Source organism: Aythya fuligula, chromosome 18, assembly GCF_009819795.1.
Source record: "Aythya fuligula isolate bAytFul2 chromosome 18, bAytFul2.pri, whole genome shotgun sequence".
Taxonomy (NCBI): Eukaryota; Metazoa; Chordata; class Aves; order Anseriformes; family Anatidae; genus Aythya; species Aythya fuligula.
The window spans coordinates 3,406,958-3,429,373 of record NC_045576.1 but is presented as its reverse complement, the minus strand read 5'-3'; the positions used below and the strand labels follow the sequence as shown (position 1 = coordinate 3,429,373).

The 22,416-nt window shown below is 51.8% G+C and overlaps 2 protein-coding genes across 4 annotated transcripts in view; one reads left to right on the top strand and one right to left on the bottom strand.

The window, feature by feature from the left end:
* TMEM104 (transmembrane protein 104) overlaps positions 1-14,754 on the bottom strand; it is a 39,603-nt gene extending 24,849 nt beyond the window's left edge. Inside the window, exons 1-8 of one of the 3 annotated variants that reach the window (XM_032199894.1) lie at positions 14,728-14,754; positions 12,984-13,079; positions 10,958-11,079; positions 9,322-9,403; positions 8,286-8,388; positions 7,800-7,880; positions 3,531-3,630; positions 2,683-2,791 (exon numbers count right to left, since the gene is read on the bottom strand). In XM_032199894.1, coding sequence (XP_032055785.1) covers positions 2,683-2,791; positions 3,531-3,630; positions 7,800-7,880; positions 8,286-8,388; positions 9,322-9,403; positions 10,958-11,079; positions 12,984-13,028 — 642 coding nt within the window. In that variant the 5' untranslated portion in view covers positions 13,029-13,079; positions 14,728-14,754. Of the gene's footprint in view, positions 1-2,682; positions 2,792-3,530; positions 3,631-7,799; positions 7,881-8,285; positions 8,389-9,321; positions 9,404-10,957; positions 11,080-12,983; positions 13,344-14,727 lie in introns of those variants that run through there. The other 2 variants (XM_032199897.1, XM_032199896.1) reach the window with 2 other exon arrangements.
* Positions 14,755-15,805: 1,051 nt separating this feature from the next.
* On the top strand, positions 15,806-19,226 carry NAT9 (N-acetyltransferase 9 (putative)). The gene is made up of 6 exons (XM_032199708.1): positions 15,806-15,951; positions 16,689-16,798; positions 17,905-18,045; positions 18,272-18,331; positions 18,515-18,609; positions 18,700-19,226. The coding sequence occupies exons 1-6, from the start codon at positions 15,875-15,877 to the stop codon at positions 18,844-18,846; spliced, it is 630 nt and encodes a 209-aa protein (XP_032055599.1). The 5' UTR covers positions 15,806-15,874; the 3' UTR covers positions 18,847-19,226.
* The last annotated feature ends 3,190 nt before the right edge of the window (positions 19,227-22,416 follow it).

Sequence of the window (22,416 nt, the reverse complement as noted above, 5' to 3'; positions counted from 1 at the left end):
GAGAGGACTAGAGGCAGACATCTAGGACACAAGGACTGACCCGAAACCTCAGCTGCTTTCTTTTGGGATCGCAGTGTCCATCTGTCCCCTTGCCACAGGGGAACTTCGCCGGCAGAATGAGACCTTGCTTGTCCACTGACACGTGGAACCAGAACTATTCCAACAGGAAAGAATTTAAACAGAAGAAAATTTGAGAAGAAAAACAAGAAAACAGAGCAACCCTTCTAAAGGGTAAAATGCATCTCACCCCTCCTCAATCTTCTGAGGTCTTTTCCCTTTCAGACAGGCACATTCTAGCTTTTCCTGCGCGTCCACGACCCCACATACACAAGAAGCTAAGACAAAATTCATAGAGCTACACTTCCCAAGGCTGAGAGTGCTCCAGAGCCTTGGTGATAGGTCCAGGAAATACCAAGAAATACCTGCCAGACCCCTGCCACTGCAACGGAGCAGCCAACGCTTCCCATACCTGGGTTGCGTTACACCATTCAGATTAAGCTTCAAATAAATGCTCCGTAATTCTGGCAGCATCGTGTTCGATAACCAGAAGCTTGATGACCCTGTAGCCTGGTCCAGGGAAAGATGAGCAAATTAGAAATAATCTGGTACAGAGACAGCACCCCATGCCCTGCACGGTGCTTTTCTGGAAGCGGAGGCTGACATTTACGTCTGACTGCATCAAGTCCTCTGGTTTATGCAAGCCTCCTAAAGGGGGGTGAATCTTTCTACAGCATAAAGCTTCGGTACTTATCAAGTGCTTAAGCCACAACAACCTAGCAAATTACAAAGTCTCTTCACTCCTAAAATATCTCAACTGCAACTTCAAGAGAAGCTTATGTTTCCTATGATAGCTATAGCAAAACATTTGTAACAATTTGGTGGACAACATAAAAGCTGTTTTGCTATTAATTTTTCACTCAAAAATCAAGATGCTTCCTACCCATCCTAATCCCACGCTTCTCTTCAAGAATTTATGATTTGTAACGACTGGTCATTAGTTTTCCACATTACAAATAGGACAGGAGGGGAAAAGCATTAACTGGCATAATCCCTTCAGAGGCAGTCCAAAGGCGAAGGCAGTGCCAGTGCTGTGGGTCTTAATGTCTCGTAAACGATTACATCTCCTCTCCCTCCCTAGGGAAACCGTCACAATTTTTGTTTTCTAGAGAAAAAGGCGCACAGATCAAGCAGGGAGTAGGACCAGGGCTGGATGTTGGACAAGCCCCAGTTTGCTCCTGTATTAATGGAACATCAGAGGCCTCATAAAGCCACAACTCAGAGGTAATGCTGACACTCAGGAGTCTCCTGAACATGACTGCGGGACGCTTCCTTCCCCCAGTAATCCACCACAGACACGTGTCTTCCCACAAACAATCCCTCCCTGCTTGTAGGGAGGAGGGCAGGAAAGCACTGAAACCCTCCTCTCAATTACCAGGCAGGGCAGGATTAACCACTACCGAAGACTTTGCAGATATTTATTCTCCAGATCCACGAGAGACAAGCAGAGGGAAAAAGCACCTCTAAGGGTTGTATACACAGACAGCAAGTCTAACGCTTACAGTTTTGTGGTTTTTTTTTTCCCCTCAAGTCCTAACAATTATCTTCATGAATTATAGACACAATATCCGAGAGACACAGGCAGTAATTAATGCATGTCTGCTGTTCTGACTAGCTCCTTCTGCTGGGTAAGGCAGAGTTATTGAAATTCAGGGAAGAAGTCCTCAATCTTGTGGAAATTTTAAAGAAACAGACCAAGACAATTTAATAAAACAATAATATTTCTCTTAAATAATTAACTAGGTGTTGACATTCACTAATATTCCTGAGGCCCAGCTCTTTCTTTTGCAGTAATGGAACAAACACCCTCAGATGTGATCTCCTGCACAACCAGGACGTACCAACCACAAAATGACTTCAAGCAGGCTTTACTCATGGGTTTCTCCACTCACACATGGGCACCTCCAGAGCCTCATCACTTTTTTTCTTAAAACTCACCGAGATCTTTACTATCACTGCCCAAAATCCCCACGATGCAGTACTTACATACCTCCTCGTTTTGCCCTGCTAACAGTTACCTCCAGGTACAAGTGCTTGACTCTCACCAAGCTCAGGAGCAGCAGTGTTTATCATCCCATGAGGAAACCTTGGTTTCACAGCAGAACCAAAGCACACTAATAGATGCAATAGACAATCACAAAGTAGACAGCAAGCTATTACTAAAGCAGCGTACAGCGCTGGTGTTAAGCGGTCTGTTTCCATCATCTTTCAAAAAAGCAGATTCTACTGTAGCATAAACAATTTTATTCACATAAAGAACGCACTCAAGAGAGCTTAATATGCTTGAGTGTATTGAGAACAATTATCTCCAAGTGACAACTACTTCAGCCAAACACTAGACAAAACCTGTCATGGACCCATCACCTGCTTAAGTAAAATAGAACTATGCAACAAGGACAGATCTACTTAAACTTGAGATCAGGATTATTCTGATGGCCACCAAACTGAAACAAAGACATGTCACCAGTGCTGGAAAACAGGCATTTGGCTAACAAGGTCAGACTGAATTGAAAGCTTCACATCCCCGTTTTTCACTTACACCGCATTACCTCTACAGGGAAAAACTCCTCCTCACCAGAAGGCAGGGCAAGTAAAATAAAGGTCATTCCAGCCTGAGAAACTCACCAGATACAGTCTGTAAGCATCAATCCTTCGAATGGGCCCCCAGCACTTGTCTGTATCGTTGTACTTCGTGCCATCTCCAACGCTGCAAGAATGGTTGCCAATAGCACTGCTAGGAAAGAAGGAGAGAGAAAGAGAAGACAGCGATCAGCTCCCAGCAGATGCCTTCCCCTCTCCTGTGTTCACGGAAGAGCAATGGTCAGAGGCTGTTTAACAGAGCAAGTCACTGAAGACCATGCATTTGAAGACAAATTATTTGATTACCCAGTTACAATCTGGTCATTAGACTAGCAAGTTTAGAGTCATACATGGAACACCGCAGTTCTCCATTCTGAAGCTTTGAGCACCAGTGCAGCCCAGCCCAGCCCCAAGCAAACCAGTCTTTCACTATTTCTTTAGGAAGGAACTTGTCTCAAGCCCAGAGCTCATCAGGTAAACACAAAGTAGTGTCACCACTCGCAGGTCACAAGCTTGATAAGCACCACACCTCCCAGCTCTTATCTAGAGATAGAAGCTAAGATACTGCACAGGGGATGGCATTCAAACCAGTGAGCAACGAGCCCCATGCCTGCAAGGTGAAGCTGAAGTATTTTACACCCAGGGACTTACCTGAAATCAGGTCAGGTACTTTTCAGGCATCCAACAACAGCTTAGCCTGCAGCAGGCACTTGGGTGGGGAATACAGAACAACTTCACCTTCCCACGCACAAGCATTGAGATGTCCTTGAGTCATTTCTCCGCTTGTCTTCAGGAAGGAGAGCTGAACCCAGTCAGACTTATCACCCCATCAAGCCCCAAAACCTGCCCTTGTCCCTGTTAGCACGTAACTGCCCACCAGTAAGCACACTTACCAGGTCACTTGCATGAGAGAGACTGGCACAGCTGCTGCGTAGATTGCCAGGTCCCCATAGAGGTAGATAATTATGCAGAAGTAGAAGAGGTTGACACCCACTGCAAGAAAAAGAAATATTAGGGATTCTTGAACTCTGCACTCTAACTCAAAAATTCACAAAAGTTTTTCAACATCTTAAAAAAAAAACAAAAAAAAAAAACAAAAAAAAACACAACAAAACACACCATTTCTTTCCATAGTTTACATTTTCTGCAGAAAACTGCACAGAAGGGTCACACCAGCAGGTTAGGAGACAGTTACAGCACGGGAAGCGATGGGACACGAGGCCTCAGAGCTCAGCTCTGCCTCCTGAAATCCCTGGCCTTCACACCAGGCACTCGAGCTTACACCCATCCTCCAGTCGCTGCTCCAGGCCCACAGCTCTCCCGTAATTGAACTATCAGATGAAGCTGACAACCTGGAAGAGTCACAGGCACGCTAGCTGGTGGTGACAGACCTGGTGTGAACACAGCTTGATGAACAGTGCAGTGAAGAAACAAGAGCTGTTAGTACTCTGCCAATTCGAACCTGCAGGACCTTCGCAGTGAGAATTTAGCCCTGCAGAGATCCAGTTCCACACGGCTGAGGTGGAGCCATTTGGGATATTCCTAAACATCAGCATCCCGAGGCAAGATTCAAACTTGCAAAGCTTTAAAACTGTTTCTGCAGCCCTACTACACCCTAGTGCCACAATGAATGCTGTTTCTGTCCCCAAATGTTTTCTTCTGTGGTTTGTTTATTTCTTAAGTTTGCTCTGCCTTCAGCTATGAGATTAGAAATGTCTTACTCAAGCAGTCTGGGTGCACAAAACAGCCTTTCTTGGGCTCAGGAAGACACTGCTGCAGAGGGCTGAAACCAGCAGGAATAAAGAGATGATTGATGAGACCCTGGGATTCTTGTCTTCCCAGAGAGCTGGCATAAATCTCACCAACAAAAACCAAACTGGAACATATTTCAGTTCAGAAACAGGTGAGCTACAAAAAGAAGCCTCGAATTTGTTTCATTTAGGAAGTAGATACTGAAGGAAAGCTGCTCAAGGAACCTGTCCATACTTTCCAGTTGTGATACCACTTGATGCTTAATCCTAATGCAGCTTGGGCAAATCAATTCACCTCTCTGAGACTCATATGACAGCTATCAAATAAAAACGTCATTACTGCAGGAACAGGGATTAATATTTCCACAGCACTTGGTTGCCCTCAAGTTTCACCATCACATTGTCCCTGGATCCCTGCATGTCAGGAGACGTTAACAGGCATTCCACTCGTCTTAAATAAATTACTCAATGTGCTCAGCCTACTTAGCAGAAAACGTTTCTACAAAAAGGGCTGGATGAGGAAGCAGCACAGAGACTTCCCTGCTCCTATAAAGCACTAAGCCAATACACGAGGGTTGTTCCTGGTTTGTTTGAATAGATAAATGGAGAACGTCAGCCCCTCCAGAAATAGCCTGAAAATTTCTTATAGGTCCCTTATTTTTCCCCCCCTCTGTGAAAGATTTGAGATGACCACACAGCTAAGGAGGCTGCATCATTCTGAAGACAACAGCAAACTCCCTAGCAGTTTTCTCCACTTCCCTATTAAAAAGGGTTGAGTATTATAACAAATATCTGATGTAGGACAGAAGCTGCAAAATCCACTAAGCACTAGACAGACTTAGATGTAGATCCCCAAACCAGAACCTACTGCTGCCAGTTCTTTTACAAGCTGCTACTGATCCTCCCTGATCAATATTTTCATTACTGGACAAAAATGGGAAAATCAATGGCTTCCTGTGGGGGGACAGCATGACAGATGTGCCCAGACTCCATTACTGCAACAAATGACTGCTTGGTCCCAAAAGAAAGCACCCAACATTGCAAATTAAAAAAAAAAAGCAGCTCTTCAAAGCCAGCTTTTTTGAAAGAGCATACAGGCCTACCACAGCCTAAGCCTAAGACACCTCCCTTTAAGAAAGCAGACAGTCTGAGATGGAGATTTATCCTCAGCTTACCTCCCAGGACTGCAGATTCAACTCCTGTCAGATTGTTTAAGTAAAAAAAAAAAAAAAAAAAGTTAAGAGAAAAGAGCAGAGAACTCCCTAGGTCTCCGAGGCTTTAAGGTCTATTACAAAGCCTTCACCAGCCCTCCCTCTGAAGGCTGTAAAGAGCTCAGACATCTTGGTTTTGGATCCACACTTCATATAGCGTGAGCAAAACCCACCCAGACACTTGCTAGCTGTGAAACAGCAGAGGGTGGTGCTTGGAGCCAGGACTTCCCTAGCATGACCCAGTTTCTCAGCCCCAGGCTGCAGGAAGGGGTCACTGAGCAACTGCCCTCAGCCAAGGCCTCTCTGTGTATCTGTCAGCACGAGAACTTCAGCCGGGATCTGCAGGAGGCACCTCACCTGCTCTCTGCAAGTGCTCAGCAGACCTGAGCGTGTCTGAAGGAGGACTCAGCACCAGCTCCTTGCTGCTGAGTACAGAGCAGGGGAAAGCAGCAGGTGAGCTACAGCTGCCCCAGCCCCTTTGCTCTGCGTTACCTTTCGGCTCATCTCTCAGCAGTTGTTTCAAGCCTGCAGCTGTTCCCGCTGACTCCCCGCAGATTTATCCCTTGGCACTGGCTTGAGTCAGCCCGGGGGAGGATCCCTGACACAGAAATCAGATAACTCTGGCTAAAACAACATTAAGAAGGGGGATTAAGATTCAGAATGCTAAGCAGTTAATATCACTTCGCTGGGAAACCTCCCATAAGCACCAGAGGAGCTGTATTTCCAGCACCCTCTACTGGCTGAGCAGCAGCTGGCACCGAGGCAGAGAAGCTTTCTAGAAGGCAACTGCTCAACACCTGGCTCACCTGAGGGGTTATCACCACCTTCCTGGGAAGTACACGAAAAAGATGCCTTCCGAGACTTGTCTGCACGTTCCCCCAGCCCACATGCAGCAGAACAGGACTCCATGCCTAAATCCTCAATGATGGTGCTAAGCCACGGTGTCCAGGGCTTGCTGTCAAAGCAACATCCTAGTATTACTCCTCAGAGGAATACTGAGAGCTAAGGAAGCATCCACAGTGTGTTACAGACGGCAAAGAACACGGACAAAAAGCTTGCCTAAAGTCAGAGCATCTCAAAGCAACAGACGAGAGTAGGAACAAGATGTTTCTGGGTCTCCAGCACACAGCCAAGTCACCTCTCCTCTTCTGACTCGGAAAAGTGGCCGCCTGATTCAATGTGGATTTAGACACCCCTGAAATGTTTTACGTCTACAAAGACCCACACGGGGCATATAGGGAAATCAAGTTTTTTTTTTTTTCCCCAACTGGACTTTAAAATCAGCAATAATACAGTTGAAACAATCTTCACTCTTTAAGCCCAGCTGTCCTTCAGAGGCAGTCTCAGAATGGCATAAAGCTGATGTAATGTAGTGGAAAAAAACAGCCCATCACATCTTCGTAAGGTGGCTAGCGAACAAGAGAAAATGTCGCTGTCCACAAGAAATGGGGCCTGACAGGCTCAAAATTGCACAACCATGGTGTCTGATGATTTTCTGGCTCTGCTCAGCATTTCAAATGTACTCCTCACCCAGCTTCAGAATGCCTAACATCAGAACTTGTGTTTCTATTGTATTCAGCAATGGCTTTATTGCAGTATAGCTACAGGCTCATTCCCTGACATACAACAAAAGACACTTAACCGCAAAAAGATAAAACATCTGCCTACCAGATGCTCACCAGGGACCCTTTTTCATTCAGTAGTTTCATGTCCTAGCAGCTGACTCCCACCCCGACACATACAGCTCTCAGGAACTCTCCCCAAAGCCTCTCTCCTTCAGACTGCCACTTATAGGGTTCAGGAAAAAACAAATGTTTTATTCTCAAATGCTGCCAAGGTGGAACCAGTAAACTCCACAGCTGGGCTCCAACACTGCAAAGAGCAGAGGTCAGAGGATAGACTCAGTACAGGGTTGGGTTAAAAACAGTCAGAAGGGGCACTGACTTAAACTTACCTGTGTCAGCCAATACCCACAGTTGGTAGTTTTGGCCACACTACCACAGCACCCCCCCTTCATGCAGGTTCTGGCCCACAAATATTCTGCTTTAGAGAAACACTACACAGAGGGATGGATACTTGGATGGAACCATCACAAACTCAGGATGTAAACCCACACTGAGAAGCACTCAGACTTACCAACAGACATACACACAGTATGCAGCAGGACTGTGAGGGACCTTTAAACGCATGAATCTCTTACCTTTATTGAAGAACATGGAAGCCATCTGGCCCATTTCCACCCTTTCAGTGATTTCAAAGATATTGGGTGAGCCACGTCTCTCTGCAAATTGAAAACAAGGAGGTTTCAACCAGTGCCTTGAGTAAAGCCGAAGGCCAGACTATCTGAAGACACCCACGAAGCTCCAGCAGCAGCCTGAAGGACACTATGTACTATCTACCACTCCACAGCTGCAGCGTCACGGGTCCAATCACTCTGCTGAAGTTAGTTTAAAATGTTTTCAAAATAAGGTATTCTCATCTTAGTGACCTAGAGGGAAGAGATCTTTATCAGCCTGCAGAAGGTAAACTGAATTCTCAATGAGCCTTATCTCGCAAGTGCTAAGGTCTTCGGGATGCAAATGTGAAATTAAGGGCAAAATGGACAGCAGAGTCCTGCTCTGCTTACTGGGGCTCACAGGAATGCTGCCTGCAGAGAAAAAGTCTCAGTGAAAGCTGAGATACTTACGAACTGACAGGATAGGTCGCGTCTCTGCTCGCTCATAGCCATCTTGGAGGAGAACATCACTGTCAGATACTCCAGAGGAAGAATCCTCATCCTCATCATCCTCCTGGAAGAAAAGGCAAGACCACTGCTCAGACTTCCACTACCTACAGCACCACCAGCGTCACGGTCTCACTTCCAGCACCTCAGAGGTAGATCCCATGCAGGGCTGGGCAGAACAGGCTACCAAGCAGGGGCAATACCGGGAGCCCTTGGCCCAGGCTTGAGACACTGGAGAGCAGAAAAGGGCACCAGCAGAGCAGACTGAGGTGAGTGCCAGGCTCTGCTCTTAGCAGGTCATACAGCAAGTGTCCGATTCACACAGGGATACCTGGCACAAGAAAATTGTGGCTCAAGTGTCTGGTAGATCTACAGGGTTACAGAACTGGAAAAAGAAATCTTAGTGTTTTTATTGGCCATTTCTTCTCTGTCTGGCTATGGGATCTCGTAGCTCCAGCCCAATAACATACAGGCAGGGATCTAAATCAGTGCAAACAACCATACCTCACACTGATCCAGAAAAGCCACTGAAGCCAGGATCCAAAAAAGCCACAAGCAAATTTTCCAGCAAGGACATACTTCAGGACTGTCCACTCCCCGGGACACATCCTGACCGGCAGCAAGGACGTTCCTGCCTGTCCCAGTTAAGTGACCTGAGATCAGAGAGGATTTATAGAACCTGGCACACTCCAAATGGCACCGATCTATTGCCTGCTACCTCTCCACACTTGCTGAGCAATGCTTCAGGGCAAGGAGAGCACATCCAGTAAAATAAAATGTAAGCAGCACAAGAGATTTTTCAAAGCTGAAGCAGAAAATCTAGTCTTTAATGAGCAACCCCACATGGAACTAAAAGTCATATTTTACGCAGCCAAGTTCCGTAGAGTAGAAATCTATTCCTTTATTAGAGTTATTAATGAGGCGAGGCACAGACAGAAATCTCAGGTGAGCCTCGTGTGATAAAAGCAGCAGAAAATGGAAAACGAAATCCCACACAAACCTTGCGTTTCTCCATTCTCTTCCATCGCAGCTGGGCATTTGCAGCAGCCATGGCCTCCACCACAAACGTGGTAGTCATATAGCTTGGGAGAGAAATCCAGTTAGTATCAACAACAGTCAAGCATCGTTGCTTAAGATACATGGAGAATTATCCTCACTATTTGTAGGGGCAAACACCAAACAAACAGAACTGCTTTCACCAACTTTGCACCCTCCCCCTCGCCTATTTCATAGTTTCTGCTCAGCACACTGCTGCCTTCTTCTGCTCCTGAGACGGAGGTGTTCAAGCAGAGAACAAAATGCAGTAAAAACACACATGCCTTCAGAGATGAGGAGACATTAGGTAGCTGGAAAACACCTTGCTAGTAGTTTGGATGGTTTGGGAAGACAAGAGGAGTTTCCCCCTTGTTAGAAAGCTGGGCCCTGAAAGGGAGAAGGAAGCCTGGACTAGCACAGTCCTGTTATGAAGTTTATCCATTACAGCCTGTGGCAAAGGTACTCTGCTGCCCTAAAGACTCTTACAAATGGTATTAGAAACAAACCAATACAAGGCAGAGGGGCAGATCACATCTATATGCAAACACGCTTTGCTGGAGGCCATGGGAAAAGCTGGCCAGGGGACAGGTACAGTCACTGATGCTTCTATGGAAAGCACATCGTTATCTCAGCTAAACAGTCCTGTAATTAAAAAAAAACACCTTCAAATCAATCTTAGTTAAGGCATTAGAGTGGCTTCCCTGTCTCAGGAATTGGGCTCATTTATCAAGCTCAAGCAAGAGATTAATTTTGCCGGAATAAAAGCAAGCAGCCCTGTTCTGAGCCCCACGTAGCAATTCCTGCACGGATTCTTATTGAAGGGTCACTGCCCAGAGGGCAGGAGGAAGCCAAGCACCAGGGCTGAGACAAAAACAACGCAGCTCCCGGGGCACTGAATACTTCAGGCTCTGTTTTCAGTTGGGTCTGGTTGCTGAACCCAGGTTTGGAAACTTGTGCTCCTCTGCTGACCTTGACAGACTCCCTGCTGGTGCTGCATCTCACGTGCTACATTTGTGTTTTGAAACATATCTAGGACTGCTCACAAAGCTCCGTTACTGGTGCTGCCACAATTGGTAATTCAATCAAGCCTCTGAAGCACACGGCTTCAAGGTGGGGAATTTAGAAGCATCACTACAGTCAGTGCTGAGCACGGCTACCCCTGTTCAGCAGCACCTAACAGGTCTGAAAAGCACTGCCTTCACATCAAAGGCACGTTCAGAACTAGTTACCTGCAAGAAAACATCTAAATTCTGTTCTTACCAACAGCAGGAGGGGAGTTTTATTCTTATTTATTTGCAAACCAAGTGAGAAACGAGCAGGGATACACAGCTTGTCGGGAAGATGACAATTCTGTCAGTACCTGGAGAATCTCAGGCTGCCTGGACATCGCTGCGCTATCGGCAGCCTTCAGCTCCACCTGCTGCTCCAGCAGGGGCACAGGCAGCTGAGCAGGAGCTCGTGGCAAACCAGCTCTGAAGTCATGAGACCTGCCCCAAGGTCTCAAGCAGCAAAGGGCAGGCAGCAGCCCAAGTCCCAGCACTGATCATAGGGCTCCTGAACTGAGCACCCCCCTCTCCTGAAGGCACGTACCCACAGCCTACCTCATAAAGCCCAGGAACATGAGGAGAACGAGGCTGACCAGCCACCCCGCTGTCGCAAACGCCTTGGGCATGGTTAGAGCTCCTGTCCCGACGATGAGGTTGAACATGTAAACCAGACCCACCTGCAACATCCACAGAATCCAACCTGAGTTCGCAGCTTTGCCAGAGATCACCCAAACCCCCTCACGTGCACGCTAATTCGAATGGAGAGAGCAACCTTTGTGAGCAAGCAGGGTGGGAGCAAGCCCACGTTAGGGACAAAATTCCTGGGAGACTGATAACCAGAGAACAAAGCAAGTTACAGCTCATTTTTCATGACAAAAATGTAATCCCTTCCCCATTTTTCCAATTATTTAAAAATATTGTTTCCTTCTAACTTTCAAAGTTAAGAAGGACGTGAGCTTTGTGTGCTTTAACATCCATTCACTTCTATCAGAATTGTTTACAATGTGCGTTTGGGTCTCCCGTTATTTTCTGACCTAAGTGCTTAGGACTACATACAGGAGTTCCCTTCCAGGATGTCTCACCCTTCATTATTCTGAAGCAAGCAGGAAACATCCAAAGAGAACTGGAATCCAAAGCCTGCTTGCCATTCTACCAGGAAGCAACTCAGCACTCTGGAAAAGCTATTTTACTTCAGGAAGGGGAAGGATTTTATCCTTTAAAGCAACCACATTTTTTTTTTTTTGGCCCAGGGCAAAGAGCTAATTGTGCACCTGGACAGCACCCCCAGACTGCAAATTTTGCTGAACTCACAAAGACTGCCCCAAAGTTCATTGTTGCTGCTGTTTTCTATCTTTTTTTTCTCTAATATAGGTCAGTCTCTCTCTAGAGGAGAGTCAGTAAGAGCTATGTCTGAGTACATTTTTCTGAGTGTGAAGGAATTGATACCAGAACTATTCCCCAGAGCCCCCGCACGCTGTCCCGCCCTACATTCACTAACATAAGCAGAGCAATTTCATCTTCTGATGGTTCTCCCAGGACAAGTCAGCCACCGCAGCTCGCAGGAAAGTTCTTTTCACTCGGCTGGCACAGCTGCCATTCCCCGAGCACACCTCCTGCTCGAGTGCCCAGGGCCATGACTCACTTCAGTGAAGGACTCTTCAAAATAAAGCACTCAAGTGATTTTCCTTGGCTGTGGTCAAGTAGGCTGAGATGAGAACGGTGCTCGTGTGTTCAGCCTGGCTGGACATCTTCAGGCAAAGAGGAGAGAGCGCTCTAGACTTTGAGATGAGACTCTAGGGTATTCCTGCCACACCAACAGAAATGTGACACTAATTCTGTAGGGCCCAGAACCCCCCAGTTACTGACTTATTCTCTGTTTTCTCAGTCGTGGCCCATTTCTGGGGTCTGAGATCCAGTTAGTCGAAATTCAGTCATTAACAGGGGGATGAAAGTTTCTGACCATCTGAAAGCTGACCCATAGAATTCAGTTCTGGGTCTTTATTTAGTCATCTGCGGGGTTTTGGGGGAATATTGTTTGCAAAGCACTGATCTAAGAGCTGACGCTTTATGAACACTTGTGGCTATCAAAACCAGGTTAAAATAAAGGTTAAAGGTTAAAATAAATAACTGAAGATTACTTATTTGTAGCTTTTCTTTTATATATTATTTTCCTCTGAATTTCTTAAAAGAAAAAAAAAAAAAGCCCAATTTCCACATTGCAATTTTCCCTGTTTAAGTGAGCTTCACGTGACAATTTGTGCTGATGAAAACGCTGAAGTTTAAGAGCAACAGGTAGAAGGATGCGAGAGCTGGTATCGGACACGAAGCTTTTCTTAGCACATTTTAAGGAACTATACCTTAAGCAGACGCCATCCTTCCCAGCACATAAAGGAACGTGCAATGTGAAAAGAAAGAGCTACAAGCACGAAGCATTTTGAAGTAGCCTCTGACCTACGGCAACTCTTGAAACACTGCGGTTACGTGCAAGGGGAAGTGGGAAATGACAACACGTGCTGAAAGAAGAGGATTTTGAGAAGACTTCTGAGTAAAGACAGCCAGGCGCTGAGCCCGAAGGACTTACGTAAGGCGAGTAGAGCTCCCCCGTGTCGGTAATGCCGCCGGCCATGGTGAAGGGAGCAGCACGAGGAGGGCGTTCTCAGCTTCTGTTACCTTTTACCTAGGGGAAAAAAGAAAACAAAGCACACAGTTGGGTCACCTTTGCCAGAAGGAGGGGAACTCACGAGGCAATTTCGGCACTCTTGTCTTCCGACACAGGGCAGCCACAGCCGGCCCAGCACCACGAGGAGCTCCCTGCCCCGTTAAACCAGTAAAAAGGAACACCCAAGGGCCCTGCCCTGCCCCAGCACGCGATGTCCCGAGTGGCCAGAGGGAGGTTTCAGACCGCAGGAGGAAGCACGCCTGCCCCCAGGACGCTCTCAGACCTCTCCTCTCCCACAGCTGCTGCTCCTCAGGGACACGGGGCTGCTTGGGGCAGGCTCGGGCAGCCCCCGGCCTCCCCGAACGACCCCGGGGGCAGAAAAAAAACAGCAGGCGGCCGGCAGCAGCCCCACAGACACGGGGCACCGAGCTACCTGCACCGGGGCTTTTAATGCCCGAGTGTTTGGGGAGCCTGCACCGCCCGGCAGAGCCCCGGGAGCGAGGCAGCAACACACACACCGAGGGGGGGGCTGGGAATGCCACCAGCCCCCAGCAGTCCCACGCAGGGAGCCCAGACCCCAAAGAGACCCCAATAGTCCCACACAGGGACCCCAACTCCCCCAGGGGTCCCACACAGGGACCCCAATCCCCCCACCCCAGAGACCCCCAGTGGCCCCACAGGGACCCCCAGTGGTCCCATACAGAGACCCCAGACCCCACAGGGACCCCACACAGGAACGCTGCACATGGTTCCCAGACCCTGCAGGGACCCCCGGGGAACCCATACAGGGACCCCTGGTGGCATAATACAGGGACCCGAGACCCCTGGCCCCCCAGAGACCCCACCAGGGCCCCACACAGGGACCCCATACTCCCCCTGGGACCCCCCACAGGAAACCCAGACCCCACAGGTCCCCCAGTGGCCCCATACTGGGACCCCAGACCCTCCAGGAACCCCCAGGACCCTCACGCAGGGACCTCAGACCCCACAAGGACCCCACACAGCACCCCAGACCTCCTGGGGACCCACAGTGGCCCTATACTGGGACCTCAGACCATACAGGGACCCCCAGGAACCCAATACAGGGACCCCAAACCCCCCAGGGACTCCCGGGGACCCTAGACTCTACAGAGACCCCACACCGTGACTCCAAAGCCCCCAGGCCCCCCCAGACCCCACCGCGGCCCCCCACAGAGACTCCAAACCCCTCAAGAGCCTGACACAGGGACCCCAGACCCCCCCCAGTACCCCCATACTGGGACCCCAGACCCTCCAGGAGCCCCCATGACCCCCACACATGGACCTCAGACCCCACAAGGACCCCACACAGCACCCCAGACCCCCCGGGGACCCCCGTGGGCCCCAGTCTGGGACCTCAGACCATACCGGGACCCCCGGGGACCCCATACAGGGACCCTAAACCCCCCAGAGACCCCACACCGAGACTCCAAACCCCACAGGGACCCCACACAGGACCCCAAGCCCCCCACAGACCCCACCGGGGCCCCACACAGGGACCCCAAACCCCCCCCGAGACCCCCCGGGACCCCTCGTGTCCCCCCACAGGGACCCCCCGGGACCCCCAAACCCTTCCCGGGACACCCAAACCCTTCCCAGGACCCCCTGACCGGCCGTACCGCAGCCCCCAGGCCCACCGGCCCCTTACCGGCCGCGGCGCCCTCCCCTCCCCTCCGCCCGCCCCCTCCTCCCGGCCCTGCCCCGGGGCCGCCCCCCGGGCCCCTCACTGCGCACGCGCGGCGCGGGGAGCGGGGGGCGTGGAGCGGCGGCGGGGAGGGGGAAAGGCTTCCGCGCACGTGACCGGGCCCCGCTCCTTCGCCCGCGGATTGGAGGGGAGGGGGGGTCACGTGGGAAGGAGGCGGGCGGGGAAAAAAGGGAGGGGGAAGGGGGCGGGGCCGCAGCGCCACGCCGGGGTGGGAGGGGGGAGTGGGGAGAGAGGGGCTGTGCGCATGCGCGGAGGGAGGCGGCCCAGGTAGGGGCGGGGGGGGGGGGGGGGGCCTAGACACGGAGCCCCTCACAGCCCCCGATCCCAAACCCAGATCCCCCCAAAACTCCAGATCCCAGCCCCAGATCCCCCACAGCCCCCAGTCCCAGCCCCAGATCCCCCCCCAGCCCCCGATCCTATCCCCGGATCCCCCCAAAGCTCCGGATCCCAAACCCAAATTACCCCACAGCCCCAGATCCCAGCCCTGGATCCCCCCCCCAGCCCCCAATCCCAGCCCCAGCTCTTCCTGTAGCTCTGGATCCCAGCCCCAGATCCCTCTGTAGCTGATCCATCCCGGCCCTGGATCCCCCCACAGCCCCCAGTCCCATCCCCAGATTCCCCCATAGCTCCAGATCCCAGCCCCAGATCCCCCTACAGCCCTGGATCCCAGCCCCAGATCCCAGCCCCAGATCCCCCCCCGGCCCCCAATCCCAAAACCAAATCCCCCTATAGCCCCAGATCCCATCCCCAAATCCCCCCATAGCCCCAGATCCCCCCCAGATCCCCCAATCCCAGCCCCAGATCCCCCCCAGATCCCCCAATCCCAGCCCCAGATCCCCCCATAGCTCCAGATCCCATCCCCAAATCCCCCCATAGCCCCAGATCCCCCCCAGATCCCCCAGTCCCAGCCCCAGATCCCCCCCCAGCCCCCAATCCCAGCCCCAGATCCCCCCATAGCCCCAGATCCCAGCCCCAGGCATTGGTCTGAGCCCCGTGCAGAGCTGGGGCTGCCACTGCTGCCTTGCAGGGGGCTGCGAGCGCTGTGCCCCCCCTCGGCTGCGCGGTGGGCACACGGCCACGTCTCGGGGCCATGAGGATTAACCAGGACACCGTGCTGCAGGGGAGCAGGGCGACCCTGGTGCCGTACACCACGGCACACGTGCCCCGGTACGTGGCTCGAGTCCTCCGGTCTGGTTTCACTTCCCTCTTTTAGCGTGTTGTTCAGAAAGGGTGCTGGCTCGGCAGCTGCAGGGGCCTCTTCCCCATGGGAACAGCACAGAAATTAAAAAACGAAAGCTGTAGGAAGGCAGCGAGTTGTGCCCACCCTGCTCACAGCGGTCATCCCTGAGGTCTGTGCTTTGTGCCGGGACTGTGGATTCACAGGGAGGGAAATACCTGGCCGTGGGAGAACAGCCAGCACTTCTGGTGTTCCTTGGAATCTTTCTGTAAAGGCCAGGGAGGAGCAGGACTGCAGCGTGTGACCCCAGGCAGCCAAACCTCTGATCAAGGCGCTTTGTAAAGCGCTGCCCCGGGCAGCTGCCGGCTCTGCACAAAGGTGGCAGTGTTTGTCAAGTTGTCAGTGGCACAGTGAGGCTGTATCAAAAGCAGACAGGCTGAAATCCCGACCCTTGGTGCTGCTGGGTCAGAACTCTTAAAAACTTCCAGTTCGTATCGTGGCACTTCACACAAAGCCGCAGGATGCACAAATTTTGCTGCATGTCCAAGGAGATCGCTGGTTCCTGTTTCACATCCAGCAAGAGGCTTGCAGATACTTCCGAGTTGCTGTGAACGCCAGGCTAATATTTCCAGACACGACAGGGCACAGGCACGTCCTTGGAGCACTCGTGGCCACCGTCCTGCGGTGCTGCTGCTAAGCCAGGGGTCTGCCCCGCTCTCTTTGTCAGGTACCACGCGTGGATGCAGTCGGAGGAGCTGCAGCGCCTGACCGCCTCCGAGCCGCTGAGCCTGGAGCAGGAGTACGAGATGCAGCGCAGCTGGCGGGACGACGCAGACAGTGAGGGTCTTAAACACCTGCTAGGAGTGGGTGGCAGGGGGGAGTGGGTCCCTCTCTGTCCCGTAAAGGACACAGAGTGGGCTGAGGGCACCTGGTGAGTGGGATTTACTGAGCCCGAGGGGGTGTGAGGCTGGTTTTCAGTTCCACCAGCTTTGCCTGAGCACCACAGCACGTTGCCTGCCCCAGCCCAGCTGACATCTTTCTGGTTTCTGTACTTCCTGGGGCTCTGGGGTTCTTCGTCTCCAGTATTTGGAGGCAGATGAACAGTGATAGTTTGAAGCAAGGGGAGTATGGACACAGTAACTTTCTAGGGAGATCCGTGCGTGTTTGTAGCTGATACATGCTCAGCTACAAACTGTAGCTGGGAAGCTCCTGGGAAGCAGAGAACACCCAGGGCTGTTGGTGTCCTTTTCGTGCAGTTTTTCAAAGGTAAGGATGATTTAATTCGCACAGCATTATCTGCTGAGCTTCTCCAGCACCATCACCACTCCCCAGGACTGATCATCGTCAAAAGGTGGAAGGGAGTTGTATTTTTCCTTAGGATTCGAATTACTTTATAATTACCTGGTCGAGATTAGTTGACTGAATTGGTTCCCTGGCTCTATTACAGGTAATGAATCAGTGCTCATAAAAGCCTCATAGAAATACAGGGAGCTGCAAAATGCCGAGGCTGGCAAAGATCTCAGTCTGGAGATCTTAGCTGGCATTAAAAGCTTTGTTGAGAGCAGCAGTAAAGCGGACCGGGTGAATCACTGGGTGATCCTTGTGCACCAAACAATTCCTCGCCCGAACTTGCTGCAGAGACAAAGCAGTGAGACCTCAGTCGGGGAATGAAAGTTTTCGCGCTCCTTTTTACACAGGCTGTTCCTAGTCTCAGTGTCTGCATGATCCTTTGTGCTCACAACGGGTTTTTCAGAGCATTTCTTATGTTTCTAGGGACGGGAGCAGGCATGCTTGGCGTGGGAGGTGCAATTATTACCTCTTCCTCACTGCTAACATGTGGAAACTGCTGTTCCTTTGCCCGTTGCATGCCTTTGATTTCATCCTTCAGTACTTTGTGAATAATTCGTGCCGTGAGAATGTTGCTTCTTGTCTGTTCTCCACAGAGTGCACCTTCATCGTGCTGGACACGGAGCGCTGGGCTGGGCAGGCACGTGGGGAGGAGGACTGCATGGTGGGGGACGTGAACCTCTTCCTCACCGACACCGAGGATCCGACTTTGGGGGAGATTGAAATTATGATCGCAGGTGAGGTTCTGCTTGCTAGCTTGGGCCTTTGTCTGGCTAAAGCCAGACAGATGTTACTGAGGGCAGATTTTTATTGTCATTGCTTTACCTTGGCTGTTCAGATCTGATCAGCATCTGTTGCTGGCTTGGGACACAGCCTCTTCTGAAAAGTACCCAGCACTGAAAAGTGCCCCTGCTGACTTGTCTCGCCTAACAGGGTGCTGATTTCTGTGGCTCTCCCTTTCAGAGCCCAGCTACCGTGGCAGAGGATTTGGCAAGGAGGCGACTCTGATGATGATGTCCTACGGTAAGGATAGCCCAGGGCACGGGGATGGGAGCAGAGCTGTGATGTGATCCAGAAGCACGTATTCCTGCTGAGGTAGAGGGTAGTAAGAGGTGCACCCGCCTCAGAAATTGGAGTCCTGTGTCTTTGTAGATGTGGCAGCCCAGCAGGGAACAGGAATGCTTGTCTTTCTGGTTTCTTCTGTAGGAGTGACAGACCTGGGCATCACCAAATTTGAGGCTAAGATCGGTCAGGAAAACGAAGCCAGCATTTGCATGTTCAAGAAGCTTCATTTTAAGGAGGTGTGGTAACTGCCCAACGTCTGCCCAGAGAACACGAGCAGCACTTGTGTTATGACTGGGGCTCAGCTTTTTTCATTCTGCGTGCTCCAGGTTGCTGTGAACAGCGTTTTCCGGGAGGTGACGCTGAGGCTGGACGTCAGCGATGAAGAGAAACGATGGCTCCTGGACCAGACAAGCCACGTGGAGAAGAAAACCTACAGTGAAGTGAAGCTGCCAGCCGGAGAGCTGGAGACCTGACGGATACAGCCAGGCACAGGCCTGGGCTCCAGGGAGGAGATGACCCTGGTGGGAGGTCTGAGCGTGGCTGACACCTCCGCGTTGTTTTGGTCTGTCTCCTTTGGTTACGTTGTCAGCTGGTCACCTTTGCACTTTCTTGCAACAGCCCGAAATACTGAAATTTGGACCTGGCGAACAGCCACCAGCTGACAGACCTGGTTGGGAATGACTCCGTAACTTTAACGTGCTGTTCCAGCACAGCCTAAATCACCAGCAGTTAATTGATTCCCGGTGCAACCTGTTTGTGGACAGGCAGTACCCAGTGTTCCTGCTTCCCTTGGAGCAGGATTCCTCAGTGCGACGGAAGTCTGAGAACTCTGGTGGCTCTGCTCTTTTTTGAATAATAATTAAAAAAAGGATAAAAATCTGAGGTTCCTGAGCGTGATCTAGGAGCAGTGGGGCTTTCTTTGGGTGGTGAAAGGGTGGTGAGGCCAACAGAGCCTCCCTTCTGGGACTCTGAACCCTATTTTATGGGGTGCGGTGGGCGCTGCTGGAAATGAGAGAGGCCTGGGTGTGGGTGAGCACAGCCAAAGGGAAATGCTGGCCCCCTTTCAACTCTGGGGCTGGGTTGGTAAGGGAATTAGTGAGGTGAGGAATTCCTGGCTGATTGCTCTGCTCAAAGAGAGCCAGGATAGCGTTTTCTTACAAGGAAAGATGGCACAGACCAGTGGGATACCACAGCTCCTCTGAGTCCCCCGAAACACTACTGATTCACAAAAAAAATTACAAAGATTGAAGGAGTCAACCTGTTAACGTGATTAAAACCACCAGGATCAGCCAAGCAAGACCAGAGCACAGCCTCTCTGTGCTCTTTATGTGACCAGGGGAACTGGCAGCTGCAGGAGGCTGCCGAGACAAAACCCTGCTCTGCTCAGCCCTGGGCCTGGGCACACGGGTGTCTGGTATGAGCGTGGACCTGGAAACCTCAGGCCATCAGCTGGGAAGTGATATTTCACTTCATTTTATCTGCTGTTACCACAGCAAGAAGGAAAACACGAGTAAAGGAAGACAGAAAAGTGATATCCCTCTTCAAGGCAGCTCAGGCTGCGAGCATCACTCACCAGGGCAGAAACCTTTAGGGTAAGAGTCTGCCCGTGGTACACCCGAGGTCTGTTGCTGACAAAGAGCCATTTGTCTGACTCATTCTGGACGGAGTTTTTAGTGCAGTTATTTAACCTGACCTGCCCTGCCCGACTCAGCGCGCTCTCCTTGGCAGGGAAGATGGCTCAAAGAAGAGGTGGGGAGGATAACTCATGGGGTGTTCCCCCACTGTAAGGGCAGCTGTAATGGCTAATTGGAGACCAGAAATGATTTGTTCCAGTTAGGAAGTTATCAGATAATAGCTTGCAGATCCGCACAGGGCTGTTGTTATCGGAGACTGGTAGGCTCTGGAAATTTTAGTGCCGCTTTGGCAGTATTTTTAGGGCCTGGGAGTCGGAGTTTTCCAATTTTAGTTCAGTTAAATAAATTGGCACTATGAATAATATCACAACCAGGCGTAGGAACCAAGTGCGTATCATGGTATTTTAAACAAGTCTTTCATGGGGATTTTGTTGTAGCAGAAGCTGTGTGCAGCGATCAGTTGAAGAGCGGCTCTGCTTCCAGCTGGGGTCAAAGTTACAGGGCCTCGGGCTCCTCAACACCGGCTGGGTGGGGGTGGATTTTGTTCTCCAGGACAGCATTTGCAGAACCTGACAGCATCACGCTCCTTTCTTTGACTTCTGTGGGTTCCTGACACCAGGCTGTCCTGATCCAGAGCCCCTAGGGCCGAGGCCTTGGGGGAAACACAGGGAAAGCGGCCTGGTGCTGGAGGGGTGCAGCAGCTCCATTTGGGTGGCTGTAGGGTCTGGGTTTAGGGTCTGGGATGATCGGGGACACGGTGACGAGCACCCCACGGTCCCCAAACCCCCTGCCCCCAGCTGGGGCTCCCCCTGCTCTCACCCCCCTCTGGGAGCCCCCTTGGCCCCTTCCCAGGCTCTCCCCAAGCTGGGGTGCACCCAGCACTGCCTGGAGGGGACAGGATAAATGCTCGCCCTTCTCCCATCGCCCAGCCTGGCCCAGGGATGTGCTGGTCCCTGCTCTCACGGGACAGCCCCGCTTGGCCCCCAGGCAGCCACCAGAGCCTGGGTGCTGCTGCGCTCCCGCGGTTGCTCCGGCACCGCCGAGCTCCCTGCCTGGCATCCCTGGTGCCCAGGCAACGCCGAGCCCGGGCAAAACCTTCACCCTGGCAACCCGAAACAAGGTTGGGTCTGTCCCCGAGCCCCCCCACGTGAGAACCGGCCCTCAGGCTGCTTGGATGAGGAGAAGAGGCGATGCACAGCCCAGGGCTGTGGGCAGGAGATGCTCCCGGAGCCCACCAGGTGCCCCCCAGGCCTGCCCCTGTCCCCCCAGGGGTGTTCTAAACCTGCAGCACACATCAACGCCCCTGTGCCCAAAGGGGTTCACAGCTCAGATGCTTATTTTAATCCAACTGCAAAGCTGGTGATTTTTCAGGAAACCCACACAAAACGGAGGCTCCCAGGATTGCCCCAGCCACACTCCTAGTCCAGGATCCAGCCCCAAGCTACCTTGCAGCACCCCGGAGGGGTCCCAAGGGGGGTCCCAGCCTTGGAGGCGCTGGCTGGCACAAATGGGGCGCCTCCTGAAGCCCCCATCCCCTTCCCAGAGCGGTCACTGCTGAGCCCCCCTGTGCCCTCCCGCTGCAGGAGGGCTTAGCTCCAACCCGGTAAGCTGCACAGGGCTTAAAAATAGCCCCGGGACGCCAGCCCAGCACCCCCACCTGCAGCCTCCATCCTCTCGAGGAAGGGGTCAGCCCCCCACCCAGGGAATCCCCCCAAAGTCCCACCTGGGACAAGCAGCCCCCTGCCCTCCTCCAGCCTGTATGGGGGCTCAGGGGCACCCCAAACCCCACTGGAGGGGCTGGGGGCAGTTTGGGGCTGCCCCCCTCCCACCCAGCCGGCAGCCACATCCCTCAGGGCAGATTAGAGCAGGGCAGCCTGGCACTGCCCCCCCTCTGTGGGATTTAAACCCATTAATCCCCCTGAGGCATTAACACATGCTGGAACCAGCCCCACCCATCCCAATCCCCCCAGCCCAGCACCCAAACTGGGCCCAGTGTGGGCCCATCACAGCCTAACCCCCCAGCAGGGGGGGGTTAAATCAGAAAACCAGGCTGTGCCAAAGCAGCTCGGAGGGGCTCCATGGCTGGAAATTTAAAATAAAACCCACAAAATCATCCAAAGCATAACCATTCCCCAAATAGACAGCCCCAGCCCGGTTGTAGGACCCCCAAGGGGACACGGGGATCCCCACGGCACCAAGTCCTGGGGCCGGGGACACGCAGCTCCGGAAGGATTTGTCCTGCAGCTGGGCTCGTGAAGTCAGGAAGATTTATTCCAGTCAACAGAATTTCTCTCGAGCTCGACAGCACGGCACCCGACCGCGACACACGGAAACAAAACGTCCACAGGAAGAATTTCCACAAAATACGTTTTTTAAAAAAAAACAAACAAACAACAAAACAAACGGTGT

Excerpts from the sequence above, each read along its gene's own strand:
- NAT9 (XM_032199708.1), top strand. The coding sequence starts at position 15,875 with ATGAGGATTAACCAGGACACCGTGCTGCAGGGGAGCAGGGCGACCCTG. Across the intron at positions 16,799-17,904 it reads CTGGCGGGACGACGCAGACA|AGTGCACCTTCATCGTGCTG; the intron begins GTGAGGGTCTTA and ends TGTTCTCCACAG. Across the intron at positions 18,332-18,514 it reads TCTGATGATGATGTCCTACG|GAGTGACAGACCTGGGCATC; the intron begins GTAAGGATAGCC and ends TTTCTTCTGTAG.